General features: G+C 37.0%; 2 protein-coding genes across 4 annotated transcripts in view; one reads left to right on the forward strand and one right to left on the reverse strand.

The window, feature by feature from the left end:
• The window catches only part of LOC308089862 (clathrin interactor 1-like), a 51,309-nt gene that overhangs the window by 17,229 nt on the left and 16,862 nt on the right, over positions 1 to 17,218 (reverse strand). The window lies entirely within an intron of this gene.
• Positions 1,324 to 8,133, forward strand: LOC308089870 (uncharacterized protein). 2 transcript variants are annotated; one of them, XM_080434818.1, is made up of 6 exons: positions 1,324 to 1,452; positions 1,594 to 1,686; positions 6,123 to 6,359; positions 6,653 to 6,786; positions 6,931 to 7,034; positions 7,586 to 8,133. In XM_080434818.1, the coding sequence occupies exons 1-6, from the start codon at positions 1,344 to 1,346 to the stop codon at positions 7,734 to 7,736; spliced, it is 828 nt and encodes a 275-aa protein (XP_080290944.1). In that variant the 5' UTR covers positions 1,324 to 1,343; the 3' UTR covers positions 7,737 to 8,133. The 2 variants fall into 2 exon arrangements, with proteins under 2 accessions (XP_080290944.1, XP_080290945.1); XM_080434819.1 differs by having other exon boundaries at positions 1,339 to 1,452; positions 1,597 to 1,686.

Below are 17,218 nucleotides of genomic sequence, written 5' to 3' on the forward strand. Positions count from 1 at the left end.
ATTGGGGTGGTCTTTTAGATGAGTCCCAGGGAAATTCTATGTGTCCTAAAATGTGAAGTTTTTGACGAATTGCAGTGTTTAACTCTTGTTGGATCAAATATGGTTATAAAAATCATTATATTCAAAAAAAGTTCAAATGTATCTGAAAAAACAACAAAATCCTGAGGCTGACAAATGTATTTGCAAAAGAAAACTACATCATTCAACAACCTAGTAAAGTAGGCTAAATATCACCAAAATAAATTATTAAATAAAGACTGAAATGGTGGCCTGTGTTGAGGACATGGTGGTTACAGATGAGGAGTAATGCACACATACTGTAAATTATAGGCTACACAACAGGCTGTCACACGCACACACCTCACACACCCTTTGTGTGCGTCTCTCTCCCTCTCTTTCGCACGCACTCACAGAAGAGCCCCGTCTCCTTCCAACAAGACAAGTTAGTTTTAATATTTACAAATATGCGCATTGTCAAGTTGATACTGTACCAATGGTGTTATCCAAAGTAACCAGTTTAATCAACGTTGCCTGCGCACATGGTACAATCCATAAACTTGGAATTCCCGGCCGCCTTCTTGCGGACCGGTCACGGACCGGTGGTTGGGAACCCCTGTTCTACAGTACCTTTACAACACAACTAACAACATTTGAACATCTGAAATATTAGGCATAAGTACTGTATATGGTTCTCAAAACATTGTGAAATCTCTAGGGTGTCTCCTTAATGACCACTGAAGAATATACATTTACAAAAATAGAAGAAATATTAAATCTACATTTTGCATTTACTTTGACTTCCAATGTTTGCGGAGCCAACTCGGCCTGATGGAGTTCTGAGCACACTAGTTATTTTGATTATTTTACTTTTATTTAACTCTTTTCGTGTTGGTTCTTAATGGACAGTTTGTGTATCTTAAGTCACACAGACACATATTCTGAAGTTAGAGAGACCATGAAGCTAGACGAAAACGGTGGTCACTTCCGTCAGTACAACCAACGCATTGTGGTTAATATTTATGAGAAACGATGGCAGGCGTTGTTGCGTATATGTGTGCGTGTGTGTGTGTGTGTGTGTGTGTGTGTGTGTGTGTGTGTGTGTGTGTGTGTGTGGGTGTGGGTGTGTGTTTGTGTGTGTGTGTGTGTGTGTGTGTGTGTGTGTGTGTGTGTGTGTGTGTGTGTGTGTGTGTGTGTGTGTGTGGGTGTGTTTTCGTTTTGTTGGTGCACAGAGTGTGAGCTGTCATATGTGATATAAATGTAACAGAGGGGTCTACATTTAAGGCAGTGAAGATATATCTTCAATGTGTTACCTGCAAGACAAATTCAAGTCATGAAAAGGTGAAATGGCTGTGGCTCGGCATTCTGAAAACATTGATCCTATCTATGCTAATGTTGAGACTAAGACTAAGCCTACAGCTCAAGAGAAAAATCCGCAGAAGAAACGGCAGTCTGGTAAGATATGTTATTAAAAAGGAAAAATCACAACTACAACACTTTTTTAATATTTTAAAACAAGAAATTCAAAGATTATAACTGATCTCTCTCACTCTTTTTCTCACTCTGTGTGCATGCGTGTTTGTGTGTGTCCTCCAGCAGACAACAGATTACACAGGCGGGTTGGAGTCATTTTTGGACTGCTTTTTTCTGTTCTTGCTCTCCTCAACATTGCTATCCCACTATACCTCTGTAAGTTAAGTTTCATTACCGATTAGGTAGCACTTTACAATAATGACCTGTTATAAAACATTTATAAACGTTTATAAGCAGTTTGTAGACCATTAACAAATCATTAACAACCTGCTTGTTAACATTCATAAATGATTACTAGAACCTCTATAACTATGGTTAAAAATCATTTATAAAGGTATTAGTAAGTAGTAAACTATTCATGAATAAGCCATTTATATATATTTGTAAATGATTATTACATCATTTGTAACTGATGTTATATAATATATATAAGCTATTTGTAGATAAAGAACTAATCATAGACAAACTATTTATGTATAATAACATTGTAGAACATTTAAGAATCATTTAAACATTATTTAAAACACATTAAAACATTATTTATACTGGATTTTGTTCATCATTAAATAATGTCATTTAATGTGTAGGAAATCATTTGGAAATAATTTATAAAGTGGTATTGAGTTTTTTCGTGGTTTATAGGACATCTCTTAAACATGTATTAAGACTTCATATATCATGTGTTAAATCTTTGTTGTAGCCCAAGGCATTAACAAACCATTTCTAAGTTATTATTACAGATTTTCTAAATGTACACATTTAACATTTAAAAATTATAATTCTTTCCACGTGATAAATTTTACTTGTCGGTAATTTGGGAAATGTATACATCCATGTTTGTTCATGTTTAACATATGCTTTAATTATATAATATATATATATTTTAGTGTTCCCACACCGCCGATGACGTCTTTTGACGTCTCTTAAAAAAATACAATAAAAATAAAACATGCTTTTTATTTTTTTTAATTACTTTTTTTCTTCCGTTTTCACAAAGAACCAGGAGATAACCCAATCCAAAGATTTACTGCTCCATTCACTTCCCTGTTAAAATATTAGGGAAATATTCTGAATCTCTGCTCTGTGTTTTACTATGTATTTTTGAGCGAGACATGCTATTTTCAACTGGGTATAACAAGCGAACAGGAATCGCGATGACATTTTTCTTTTTTTCACGGAAGCACAGTGAACCCCTCCGTGATTAGCAACCATCAGGGGATCGATCATACTAGAGATAAATATTCTGTGACTACTTGAAAAGTCGCAAAATCCTGGCAGTGTGGGCTTTTTGGGCCATTTAGTGAATGGCAGTGAATGAGTTAATGTGGACTTTCTACTTACCTGTTGCAAACGACCTGGCTTTCATGAGTGCAGACACCAAACAATTACTAGAATTATCTTTCATGTTTAATAAATGATTAGCAAGACATTCGTAAAGAGTATGTAAACCATTTGCAGACGTTATGAAATAATAATGCATAGTCTTCACTTTACAACAGGGCACACGATAATGTCTGCAAATGGTTTACATTTACGAATGTCTTACGAATAATTTATTAAACAAATATAATAAATCCTTAGTATAACATGAATATTTTAAGAGTTTTACAAAGCATATGTTAAACATGAACAAACATGGATGTATACATTTCCCAAATTACCGACAAGTAAAATTGATCATGTGGAAAGAATTATCTGCACATCATTTTTAAATGTTTAGTTTGTACATTTAGAAAATATGTAATAATAACAACTTAGAAATGGTTTGTTAATGCCTTGGGCTACAACAAAGATTTAAAAACTCAATATATACCACTTTATAAATCATTTCCAAATGATTCCCTACACATTAAATGACATTATGTAATGATGAACAAAATCCAGTATAAATAATGTTTTAATGTGTTTTAAATAATTTTTAAATGATTCTTAAAATGTTCTACAATTTTATTATACATTATTTCATAATCATTAACCAATGTATGTAAATAGTTTGTCTATGATTAGTTCTTTATCTACAAGTAGCTTATATATATTAGGGACTGGTCGTTATTTAGTTACCAGGGGGGTGGTGGTCCAGATATGATATCAAATATTTTTCTGTGACCCCCCCTGAGTGACTGTATATAAACCATATTTTATATTCACACCAACAGGAGAAGAACATAAAATGAATGCTGATCTTTTCTGACGTTTATTATAAGCAAATTTAGCGCAAAAACACCCTAAACGAAAGAAAGATTGAGCAACTATTCTATTTTTCATAATAACTACTAGGCTACTCGTGTACAATCAAGCTGTCGAAAACACAGAGTCGGGTGAGAGTTGTTTTCTCTCTCGCTCTCTCTCTGTCTCTCTTCTTTACCTCCTTCCTCAGATCAGAAAGTCAGTTTCCATATGCAACAGAAAACACTGCATACAAAGCTTCATATCGGCATGAAAGCATCAAATAACCAAAGTAGACAAAATAGAGGCTAACTAACCATATAGTGCAAAGAAAGTTTAATCATTAATCAGTACTGATAAACATGCGGCGTTTCTCTGATTGGTACCTCACACTGGCCCTCATTTATCAATGGAGCGTATAAACCGGCTTATATTTTTCCATAAATGCGGCCGTACACCAACGTCGAAGTCACATTTATCAACGAATCCTACACAGCCAATCCTAACGTACATTGGGTCGGAGCCTTGATAAATGTCACGGCTGAAACCGAGCGTCATTTAAATAACACGCCCTTAAATATTCTCAAAACGCCCTGACTTTACGACATGAAGAACCAGAATACGGCCAAATAAAGCATGGAAAGCCAATAAGAAAGAGTTTCGCCGGCTCGCCTCGCCTCGCTGCCTGTCAAGTCACACACACACACACACACACGCACACGCACACACACGCACCTACTTGAAGCCCAACTGCGTAACGGTACAATCTTTGTCAATCAAGTAGGCTAGTAGCTTACATGAATGACAGATTATGATACCACATCACCATGAATGGAATACGTTTGTATATTAATGTATTTAACCCATACCGAGCAGTGCGCGTTCGAGTTACTAAAATAAAGCAGTCAAGGTTATTCCCATTTCCCAGTGAGACTCGGACCGTCGGACGGGCGAGTCCCGTCCCGCGCCGCATTAATGAGAGATAGCCTGGAGAGAACATTAATGGATGAAGGCTGGTGTGTGTTGGACCGTGGGTTAAATGTCTGATCTCCCGGTGGCCATGAAAATATAACAGCAGCGCCGCTGCGCCGGTCTAAACTCCCAAAAATGCACTCGCAGAAGCGCTCGTATATTTTGAAAATAGCAGATCTACAAGCTCACAACGCGTCGCGATGCAACCTGTCGTGAGCTTGTAGATCTGCTATTTTCAAATAGCCAATGCAGCCAGATCTGCAAGCTTAACCGAATGACTGTTAAAGCAGTTTGTTTAAATGAGTTTATAAAATGTTATATTTTAATTATTATTATTTATTAGTGTGTTAGATAATACATTTTGGAGTGAATACATGTGTCCAGATGCCTGTCAGACAGTCAGACAATGCTGCTCCGCAGGTCTAGAATGGAATAAACGGGCGCAGCCAACGTCAACAACTGGTCTCGACCAGACGTGAGATCTCAGCGTACCGTAGGATGAAGGCAAAGTCAGGATATATTGATAAATGCGAAAGTTGCGGTGATCTCGCCGTACGCCCATTATTTGGTCTGCACCGCGTTGATAAATGAGGGCCAGTGTGTTCAATATTAGTTTTTTTTACATGATGGAGAAGTGTTCAACACTCTGATGATGCCATTGCAGTTTTCCAACTAAGATCTAAATATGAATCTGACAGCTAGTGGAGACATTAATTCACGTGAGGTCCAATCCAATTGATGCAACGGGTGATTCAATGGACAAGTTAGATGGTTCAGTCTGTTGTCATGAATAGATGCAGTCCCCAGTCTATTTATGATCATTTACAGTTAGCAAAATGATCTTTCCCCGCTATTGAGACAGGGAAGAGTTACATTCTTAAAGCAATGTCAACTTTGGAAAACGCACAAGCTGTCGCTCGAAGGTGCCCGCCCAACGCTATTTTTTCCAGACCAATTACTTTGATCTGTCAATCTGGCAACACTGTCTCTCTTGTTCACAGCGCAACTAAGTGGGAAGTGGGACTCCCACTGTGGGAGATACCATGTCAAGTCACCATACAGGGTTATTAAACACGATATAGATAGGGGAGTATAACACTCCCCTATCTAATTCAATACATTTAAGTTTTTCAAGATTTGATGACCATACCAACCTCTGGTAAATAATGACCAGTCCCTTATATAACATCAGTTACAATTGATTTAACAATCATTTACAGATGTATACAAATGGCTTATTCATGAATAGTTTACTACTTACTAATACCTTATAGATGATTTTTAACCATAGTTTGTTGATTTGTTAATAGTCTACAAACTGCATACATATTATTAGTTGTAGTAATAGATTTAGTAGCAGCAACAGAAGCTGTAGCAGCGTTGGTAGTTGCACAATATTATAATTTTTCTTTTTTAAATGTATTTCCTATTTTGTAAATATTGTTTCCATACAGATCAGTCCAACATGGTGGAGAGAGACAAACAAGTGGACAGTTATAATCAACTAAAGGCCATCAACAACAACCTGACTGAAGTGCTAGACCAATTAGAGACTAGGAACAACAACCTGACTGAAGTGCTAGACCAGTTAGAGACTAGGAACAACAACCTGACTGAAGTGCTAGACCAATTAGAGGCTAGGAACAACAACCTGACCAAAGAGCAAGATGACCTGAAGAGGAGGCTTTGTGGTCAGTGAGACATCACTGCTTTTCTTCAATGTTACATCATGTTATTAATAATAGCTTATTACACAGCTTGGTTGAATGCTTGTTTCTGATTGGGCAATCACTGAATTTAGCTGTTTGTTATTCTAGAATAATGTCCACTAAGCTCAATAACAGACCGCATAATAAAAAGGCTCAGAGCACCCGCTGTAACCCCTCCGCGACCCTGTCGGGATTTATTTCTCAATAAATACCGGCTCCCCATTGATTATCCCTTGCATAAAAACTGTGTTAACTGTGGCTTGTCCTGTTGTTAGAATTACCTGGATGGCAGAAATTTGGCAGAGGTTGTTATTACGTCTCTACTAAGACGAAAAACTGGGAGGAGAGCAGACAGTGGTGTACAGACAGACGATCAGACCTGATTGTCATAAAAAGCAAAGAAACACAGGTGTGTGTGTGTGTGTGTGTGTGTGTGTGTGTGTGTGTGTGTGTGTGTGTGTGTGTGTGTGTGTGTGTGTGTGTGTGGGCGTTGTGGAGAGTCTGGAGACACACATCTATTGTTAAGTTAATAACCAGCAGCCTTTCTGTCCAGGTCTTTGTTGAGGGTATAAATCAGGTGGTGTGGCTGGGTCTGACTGACAGAGACAAAGAAGGAAAGTGGACATGGGTAGATGGGACACCACTGACCACACCAACGTAAGACTTATCATCTTCATTTTACCTTCATTGTTCTAATCTAAAAGGGTATTACATGTTATAAGTAATATTACACAAGATGGCGTGCTTTACCGTTATTATTGGCATGATACAGTCAGGAACGAGGCACTTAAGTGTAATAAGGCGATTATTTAACAGTTATCAACACAATATAAAATATCAAAATGTATTCATATTGTGGGGCACTTTGCTCTTAATAAAAACTACCTTTTCCGGAGTGTTATCGCCATTTCCCCGGAACTACATTGAGATGGCTCTGGGCCTGACAACTTGGGCTAATGAGCTAAATATGACATTGTGACATCCCAAAGTGAATCAATACCACACATAGTAAAACTAAACTTCACCTACTGCACTGTCACTAAAACATTATGTCTGTCGTCTACTTCACTATCCTGTTAACTTGCATCTTATAATTATGTAAAATATCACTTGAGGTCATGATTAAAAAACAAAACATTTAGAGTGAAAAACCATCCTTGAAAAAACATTGTAATGAATTAATACATGCTTCCACTGTACTTCTCCAGGTACTGGTTACATGGTCAGCCTAATAACCTTGAGGGTGGTGATGATCCAGAACAGGACTGTGCTGTGTTTGACAAAAATGAAAAATGGAATGACAGGTCATGTTTTGTAACTAACATTTACCATTGGATCTGTGAAATAGTTATGTGCTGAAAATTAAATCATCCTTTTCAAGTGTTTTGGCAAAGCTGCACGATGGCTGTTTTTGCATGTGGTAGTTTGTGTGTTTGCTTTGGTTTGTCTGCCTTGCAGTGACTTTTACTCAATGCACACTATGTACATTACATTACAATTTATATGTTCATTATTTAGTTCAAATCGAGCTTATATGTGAGTAACATTATTATAACCATCTATAACTTATCTATTTAGGACAAGTTGTTATGCATCTATTTCTCAGCATTTTCTTACCATGTCACAATTGTACGCAATTCTTTCTTCATTTTATTTTCCGTTTAACTGTCTTACTGATTGAGTATGTGCTTTACTTAAGAATTTGAGTTGTTCATTATAGTGTGTGTGTGTGTGTGTGTGTGTGTGTGTGTGTGTGTGTGTGTGTGTGTGTGTGTGTTGGGGGGGGAGGAGTTTCATTATTGGAGTATTTGATGTCATTGTAAAATGTTGTTGATTTAAAAAAATGGCAATAAAATGTCTATACAAATAATATTAGCTGTGTTTTCTTTCAACTTTTTATGCAAAGCAATTAGTTTTTCTTGTTGTTGCTTCCTTCCTTTTAATCCGTTTTTTTTAATCTCATTTCTTTAAAACCAATTCGAGCAGCATGTTTTGTATGAAATGTACTATACAAGATGTATCATTATTATCATCATCATGAATACTATTATTACAACATCAGTGAAGTTGCTAGTTTTTCCAATGTAATGCGTCTCGGGAGGTCACATTACATTGGGGTGGTCTTTTAGATGAGTCCCAGGGATATTCTATGATTTTTTTGACGAATTGCAGTGTTTAACTCTTGTTTGATCTTATTTGGTTGTAAAAATGGTTATATAAAAAAAAAAAAAAAGATTAACAACAACAAAATGTATTTTTTTGATATCATCCAACAACCTAGTAAAGTAGGCTAAATATCACCAAAATAAATGATAAAATAAGACTGAAATGGTGCCCTGTGTTGAGGACATGGTGGTTACAGATGAGGAGTAATGCAGACATACGGTAAATTATAGGCTCCACAACAGGCTGTCACACACACACCTCAAACACCCTTTGTGTGCGTCTCTCTCCCTCTCTTTCGCACGCACTCACAGAACAGCCCCGCCTCCTTCCAACAAGGCAAGTTAGTCTTAAAATTTACAAATATGCGCATTGTCAAGTTGATACTGTACCAATGGTGTTATCCAAAGTAACCAGTTTAATCAACGTAGCCTGCGCACATGGTACAATCCATAAACTTGGAATTCCCGGCCACCTTCTTGCGGACCGGTGGAACATGTCCCGCGGACCGGCACCGGTCCACGGACCGGTGGTTAGGAACCCCTGTTCTACAGTACCTTTACAACACAACTAACAACATTTGAACATCTGAAATATTAGGCATAAGTACTGTATATGGTTCTCAAAACATTGTGAAATCTCTAGGGTGTCTCCTAAATGACCACTGAAGAATATACATTTACAAAAATAGAAGAAATATTAAATCTACATTTTGCATTTGCTTTGACTTCCAAAGTTTGCGGGCCCTTGCTAGCCAACTCGGCCTGGTGGAGATCTGAGTTCTGAGCGCACTTTTCTAGTTATTTTGATTATTTTACTTTTATTAAACTCTTTTGATGTTGGTTCTTAATGGACAGTTGGTGTATCTTAAGTCAAACAGACACATATTCTGAAATTAGAGAGAGACCATGAAGCTAGAGGAAAACGGTGTTCACTTCCATCAGTACAACTAACGCATTGTGGTTGATATTCATGAGAAACAATGAAGAAGAATATAACAGGATACTGAAAGTCTTACTTGACAGAAACTGGCAGGCCTTGTTGCGTGTATGTGTGTGTGTGTGTGTGTGTGTGTGTGTGTGTGTGTGTGTGTGTGTGTGTGTGTGTGTGTGTGTGTGTGTGTGTGGGGGGGGGGGGGGGGGGGGGGGGGGTTTATTGGTGCACACTGTCATATGTGGTATAAATGTAACAGAGGGGTCTACATTTAAGGCAGTGAAGATATGTCTTCAATGTATTACCCTCAAGACAAATTCAAGTCATGAAAAGATGAAATGGCTGTGGCTCGGCATTCTGAAAACATTGAGATCAAAGAAGACAATGCTATCTATGCTAATGTTGAGACTAAGCCTACAGCTCAGGAGAAAGCTCCGCAGAAGATACGGCAGTCTGGTAAGATATGTTATTAAAAAGGAAAAATCAAAACTGCAACAACACTTTTTTTTAACATTTTAAAACAAGAAATTCAAAGATTATAACTGACCTCTCTCACTCTTTTTCTCACACTGTGTCTCACAACCTGGGAGGAGAGCAGAGAGTGGTGTACAGACAGACGATCAGACCTGATTGTCATAAAAAGCAAAGAAACACAGGTGTGTGTGTGTGTGTGTGTGTGTGTGTGTGTGTGTGTGTGTGTGTGTGTGTGTGTGTGTGTGTGTGTGTGTGTGTGTGTGTGTGTGTGTGTGTGTGAACGTTGCAGAGTCTGGAGACACACATCTATTGTTACGTTAGTAACCAGCAGCCTTTCTGTCCAGGTCTTTGTTCAGGGTTTAAAACAGTGGGTGTGGCTGGGTCTGACTGACAGAGACGAAGAAGGAAACTGGACATGGGTAGATGGGACGCCACTGACCACACCAACGTAAGACTTATCATCTTCATTTTACCTTCATTCTTCTAATCTAAAGGGTATTAAATGCTATAAGTAATATTACACAAGAGGGTGTGCTTTACCGCTATTATTGGCATGATGCAGTTAGGAACGAGGCACTTAAGTGTAATAAGGTGATTATTTAACAGTTATCAACAAAATATCAAAATGTATTCATATTGTGGGGCACTTTGCTCTTAATAAAAACAAGGTTTTCCAGAGTGTTGTCGCCATTTCCCTGGAAACACATTGAGATGGCTCTGGGCCTGACAACTTGGGCTAATGAGCTAAATATGACATTGTGACTTCCCAAAATGAATCAATACCACACATAGAAAAACTAAACTTCACCTACTAAACTGTCACTAAGACATTATGTCTGTTGTCTATTTCATTATCCTGTTAATTTGCATCTAATGATTATGTAAAATATCACTTGAGGTCATGATTAACACATTAACCGCCAAGAACGTAGTCCTACGGTCCGTTAAATCCAACTGTTAAGCGCCGAGACCGTAGCCCTACGGGCTGCGGTCTTTTCGCGCATGCGCGGTCCGGGTGCACTTTCGGAATTTTTTTGATCCACTTCCGTTTCCGGTTTGATGACCGGAAATAGAATTATTTGGGATCCGGTTTTGACGATCACGCCCGCTCCCATTCTACAGACGAAACTGAAACTCAATTCTCTTCCTGTAGTTTTTTCTCCTCGCATTTCACTGTTTAACGTAATCCGCTCTAACTACAACATGGATACCCCGTTTGACATGCGGTCTTCACTGGGAGATACAGGGAGATCTCGCGGATGTAAACAGACCGTGTAGAGCTCAATCTTAAGGATTTTAACAAGATCTATGGCGACATGAAAAAAACAAAAAAACAACAAAAACACCTTGGCACTGGTGAGTACATTATGAGATTAACCTCTGGCGGTCGATGTGTTAAAAAGCATGATTGAAAATCCTTGTAAAAGCATTGTAATTAATTAATACATGTTCCTACTGTACTTCTCCAGGTACTGGGTACAAGGTCAGCCTAATAACCATGAGACTGATGATAATCCAGAACAGGACTGTGCTGTGTTTGAGGCGCATACTGGAAAATGGAATGACAGGTCATGTAATGTAACTGACATTTACTATTGGATCTGTGAAACAGTTATGTGCTGAAATAATAATTTTCAAGTGTTTTGGCACAGCTGCATGATGGCTGTTTTTGCATGTGGTAGTTTGTGAGTTTGCTTTGGTTTGTCTGCCTTTCAGTGACTTTTACTCAATGCGCACTATAGACATATTATTTAGTTCAAATCGAGCTTATACAGTATGTGAGTAGCATTAACATAACCATCTATTTGATTTTCATAGCATGTTTCATGTAGATTAATCAAATGTGTTCTATTCATAAAACTGCAGGAAAAGTTATTATGCATCTATTTCTCAGCATTTTCTCACTATGTCACAATTGTACGCAATTCTTTCTTCATTTTATGTTCCGTTTAACTGTCTTACTGATTGAGTATGTGCTTTACTTAAGAATTTGAGTTGTTCATTATAGTGTGTGTGTGTGTGTGTGTGTGTGTGTGTGTGTGTGTGTGTGTGTTGGGGGGGGGGGTAGAGGGAGGGGAGGAGGTTCATTATTGGAGTATTTGATGTCATTGTAAAATTTTGTTGATTAAAGAAATGGCAATAAAATGTCTATACAAATAATATTAGCTGCGTTTTCTTATTTTTTTTAATGTAAAGCAATTAGTTTTTCTTGTTTCTTCCTTCCTTTTAATCCGTTTCCTTTTTATCTCATTTCTTTAAAACCAATTCAAGCAGCATGTTTTCAATGAGATGTACTAAACAAGATGTATCATTATAATCATCATCATCATCATCAATCATTAATACTATTATTACAATTAGTGATGTTGCTAGTTTTTCCAATGTAATGCGTCCTCGGAGGTCATATTACATTGGGGTGGTCTTTAGATGAGTCCCAGGGAAATTTTATGAGTCCTCCTAAAATGTGTTTTTGACGAATTGCAGTGTTTAACTCTTGTTTGATCTAATATGGTTATGAAAATCGTTATATTCAAAAAAGGTTCAAATGCATCTGAAAAAATTAACAACAACAAAATCCTAAGTTTAACAAATGTATTTGCAAAAGAAAACTATATCATTCAACAACCTAGTAAAGTAGGCTAAATATCACCAAAATAAATGACTGAAATGGTGCCCTTTGTTGAGGACATGGTGGTTACAGATGAGGAGTAATGCAGACATACTATAAATTATAGGCTACACAACAGGCTGTCATGCACACACACCTCACACACCCTTTGTGTGCGTCTCTCTCCCTCTCTTTCGCACGCACTCACAGAAGAGCCCCGTCTCCTTCCAACAAGACAAGTTAGTTTTAATATTTACAAATATGCGCATTGTCAAGTTGATACTGTACCAATGGTGTTATCCAAAGTAACCAGTTTAATCAACGTTGCCTGCGCACATGGTACAATCCATAAACTTGGAATTCCCGGCCGCCTTCTTGCGGACCGGTGGAACATGTCCCGCGGACCGGCACCGGTCCACGGACCGGTGGTTGGGAACCCCTGTTCTACAGTACCTTTACAACACAACTAACAACATTTGAACATCAGGCATAAGTACTGTATATGGTTCTCAAAACATTGTGAAATCTCTAGGGTGTCTCCTTAATGACCACTGAAGAATATACATTTACAAAAATAGAAGAAATATTAAATCTACATTTTGCATTTACTTTGACTTCCAATGTTTGCGGAGCCAACTCGGCCTGGTGGAGTTCTGAGCACACTAGTTATTTTGATTATTTTACTTTTATTTAACTCTTTTCGTGTTGGTTCTTAACTCTTTGACTGCCAGAGTATTTTCATAAAGTACTCCCCCAGTGCCAGCAATTTTCGTGTTTTTTTATTTTTATATTTTGAATTTTTCTCATGAAAATAATTTAAGGGCACATAATTTAAAGACCCAGCACAAATCCGCCACTAGAGAGCAGCACATGACTGCTTGATCATGTCGTTGGGTCTCTCTCACCCTTCTTGATAGATTAGACAGGGGAAAACATGAAAACGGATGTGACGTCGTCCCAGATTGTTTTGATCGCCAAAATGACGATGTGATACACGACGGCGATGACTGATCGTCACCCAGACCATAGATTATAGAAGAGAAACTGTCCGTTTGTCCGTTATACCGTGTGAAAAACCGTTTATTTACCTATTGTGGACGAAAATGACTGGGGAAAAGAATCAAAAACCGGAAACGGAATCCAGGTCATGAAACCGGATGCAGATGTCCGTGAAGTAAGTGGAACTCGAGAATAACATTGAATATTAAGCAGCATAGCGCAATCAGAGATTAAACAATGAACGCGCGTCCAGCGCGTCGAACGCGTCGACGGCCAACTGGACAAAGTAGCACTTGACGCGTTATCGCGTCGTCCGCAGTCAAAGAGTTAATGGACAGTTTGTGTATCTTAAGTCACACAGACACATATTCTGAAGTTAGAGAGACCATGAAGCTAGACGAAAACGGTGGTCACTTCCGTCAGTACAACCAACGCATTGTGGTTAATATTTATGAGAAACGATGGCAGGCGTTGTTGCGTATATGTGTGCGTGTGTGTGTGTGTGTGTGTGTGTGTGTGTGGGTGGGTGGGTGGGTGTGAGTGTGGGTGTGTGTGTGTGTTTTCGTTTTGTTGGTGCACAGAGTGTGAGCTGTCATATGTGATATAAATGTAACAGAGGGGTCTACATTTAAGGCAGTGAAGATATGTCTTCAATGTGTTACCTGCAAGACAAATTCAAGTCATGAAAAGGTGAAATGGCTGTGGCTCGGCATTCTGAAAACATTGATCCTATCTATGCTAATGTTGAGACTAAGACTAAGCCTACAGCTCAAGAGAAAAATCCGCAGAAGAAACGACAGTCTGGTAAGATATGTTATTAAAAAGGAAAAATCACAACTACAACAACACTTTTTAAATATTTTAAAACAAGAAATTCAAAGATTATAACTGATCTCTCTCACTCTTTTTCTCACTCTGTGTGCATGCGTGTTTGTGTGTGTCCTCCAGCAGACAACAGATTACACAGGCGGGTTGGAGTCATTTTTGGACTGCTTTTTTCTGTTCTTGCTCTCCTCAACATTGCTATCCCACTATACCTCTGTAAGTTAAGTTTCATTACCTATTAGGTAGCACTTTACAATAATGACCCGTTATAAAATATTTATAAACGTTTATAAGCAGTTTGTAGACCATTAACAAATCATTAACAACCTGCTTGTTAACATTCATAAATGATTACTAGAACCTCTATAACTGTGGTTAAAATCATTTATAAAGGTATTAGTAAGTAGTAAACTATTCATGAATAAGCCATTTATATATATTTGTAAATGATTATTACATCATTTGTAACTGATGTTATATAATATATATAAGCTATTTGTAGATAAAGAACTAATCATAGACAAACTATTTATGTATAATAACATTGTAGAACATTTAAGAATCATTTAAACATTATTTAAAACACATTAAAACATTATTTATACTGGATTTTGTTCATCATTAAATAATGTCATTTAATGTGTAGGAAATCATTTGGAAATAATTTATAAAGTGGTATTGAGTTTTTTCGTGGTTTATAGGACATCTCTTAAACATGTATTAAGACTTCATATATCATGTGTTAAATCTTTGTTGTAGCCCAAGGCATTAACAAACCATTTCTAAGTTATTATTACAGATTTTCTAAATGTACACATTTAACATTTAAAAATGATAATTCTTTCCACGTGATAAATTTTACTTGTCGGTAATTTGGGAAATGTATACATCCATGTTTGTTCATGTTTAACATATGCTTTAATTATATAATATATATATATTTTAGTGTTCCCACACCGCCGATGACGTCTTTTGACGTCTCGTAAAAAAATACAATAAAAATAAAACATGCTTTTTATTTTTTTTAATTACTTTTTTTCTTCCGTTTTCACAAAGAACCAGGAGATAACCCAATCCAAAGATTTACTGCTCCATTCACTTCCCTGTTAAAATATTAGGGAAATATTCTGAATCTCTGCTCTGTGTTTTACTATGTATTTTTGAGCGAAACATGCTATTTTCAACTGGGTATAACAAGCGAACAGGAATCACGATGACATTTTTCTTTTTTTCACGGAAGCACAGTGAACCCCTCCGTGATTAGCAACCATCAGGGGATCGATCATACTAGAGATAAATATTCTGTGACTACTTGAAAAGTCGCAAAATCCTGGCAGTGTGGGCTTTTTGGGCCATTTAGTGAATGGCAGTGAATGAGTTAATGTGGACTTTCTACTTACCTGTTGCAAACTACCTGGCTTTCATGAGTGCAGACAACAAACAATTACTAGAATTATCTTTCATGTTTAATAAATGATTAGCAAGACATTCGTAAAGAGTATGTAAACCATTTGCAGACGTTATGAAATAATAATGCATAGTCTTCACTTTACAACAGGGCACACGATAATGTCTGCAAATGGTTTACATTTACGAATGTCTTACGAATCATTTATTAAACAAATATAATAAATCCTTAGTATAACATGAATATTTTAAGAATGTTTTACAAAGCATATGTTAAACATGAACAAACGGATGTATACATTTCCCAAATTACCGACAAGTAAAATTGATCATGTGGAAAGAATTATCTGCACATCATTCTTAAATGTTTAGTTTGTACATTTAGAAAATATGTAATAATAACAACTTAGAAATGGTTTGTTAATGCCTTGGGCTATAAAAAAGATTTAAAAACTCAATATATACCACTTTATAAATCATTTCCAAATGATTCCCTACACATTAAATTACATTATTTAATGATGAACAAAATCCAGTATAAATAATGTTTTAATGTGTTTTAAATAATGTTTAAATGTGTTTTAAATAATGTTTAAATGATTCTTAAAATGTTCTACAATTTTATTATACATTATTTCATAATCATTAACCAATGTATGTAAATAGTTTGTCTATTCTTTATCTACAAGTAGCTTATATATATTAGGGACTGGTCGTTATTTAGTTACCAGGGGGGTGGTGGTCCAGATATGATTTCATTTTTATTTATTTTTACCCCCCCCCCCCCCCCCCCGACCTCCAAATATTTTTCTGTGACCCCCCCTGAGTGACTGTATATAAACCATATTTTATATTCACACCAACAGGAGAAGAACATAAAATGAATGCTGATCTTTTCTGACGTTTATTATAAGCAAATTTAGTGCAAAAACACCCTAAACGAAAGAAAGATTGAGCAACTATTCTATTTTTCATAATAACTACTAGGCTACTCGTGTACAATCAAGCTGTCGAAAACACAGAGTCGGGTGAGAGTTGTTTTCTCTCTCGCTCTCTCTCTGTCTCTCTTCTTTACCTCCTTCCTCAGATCAGAAAGTCAGTTTCCATATGCAACAGAAAACACTGCATACAAAGCTTCATATCGGCATGAAAGCATCAAATAACCAAAGTAGACAAAATAGAGGCTAACTAACCACATAGTGCAAAGAAAGTTTAATCATTAATCAGTACTGATAAACATGCGGCGTTTCTCTGATTGGTACCTCACACTGGCCCTCATTTATCAATGGAGCGTATAAACCGGCTTATATTTTTCCATAAATGCGGCCGTACACCAACGTCGAAGTCACATTTATCAACGAATCCTACAAAGCCAATCCTAATGTACATTGGGTCGGAGCCTTGATAAATGTCACGGCTGAAACCGAGCGTC

Source organism: Gymnoscopelus braueri, assembly GCF_963280865.1.
Source record: "Gymnoscopelus braueri genome assembly, chromosome: 8".
Taxonomy (NCBI): domain Eukaryota; kingdom Metazoa; phylum Chordata; class Actinopteri; order Myctophiformes; family Myctophidae; genus Gymnoscopelus; species Gymnoscopelus braueri.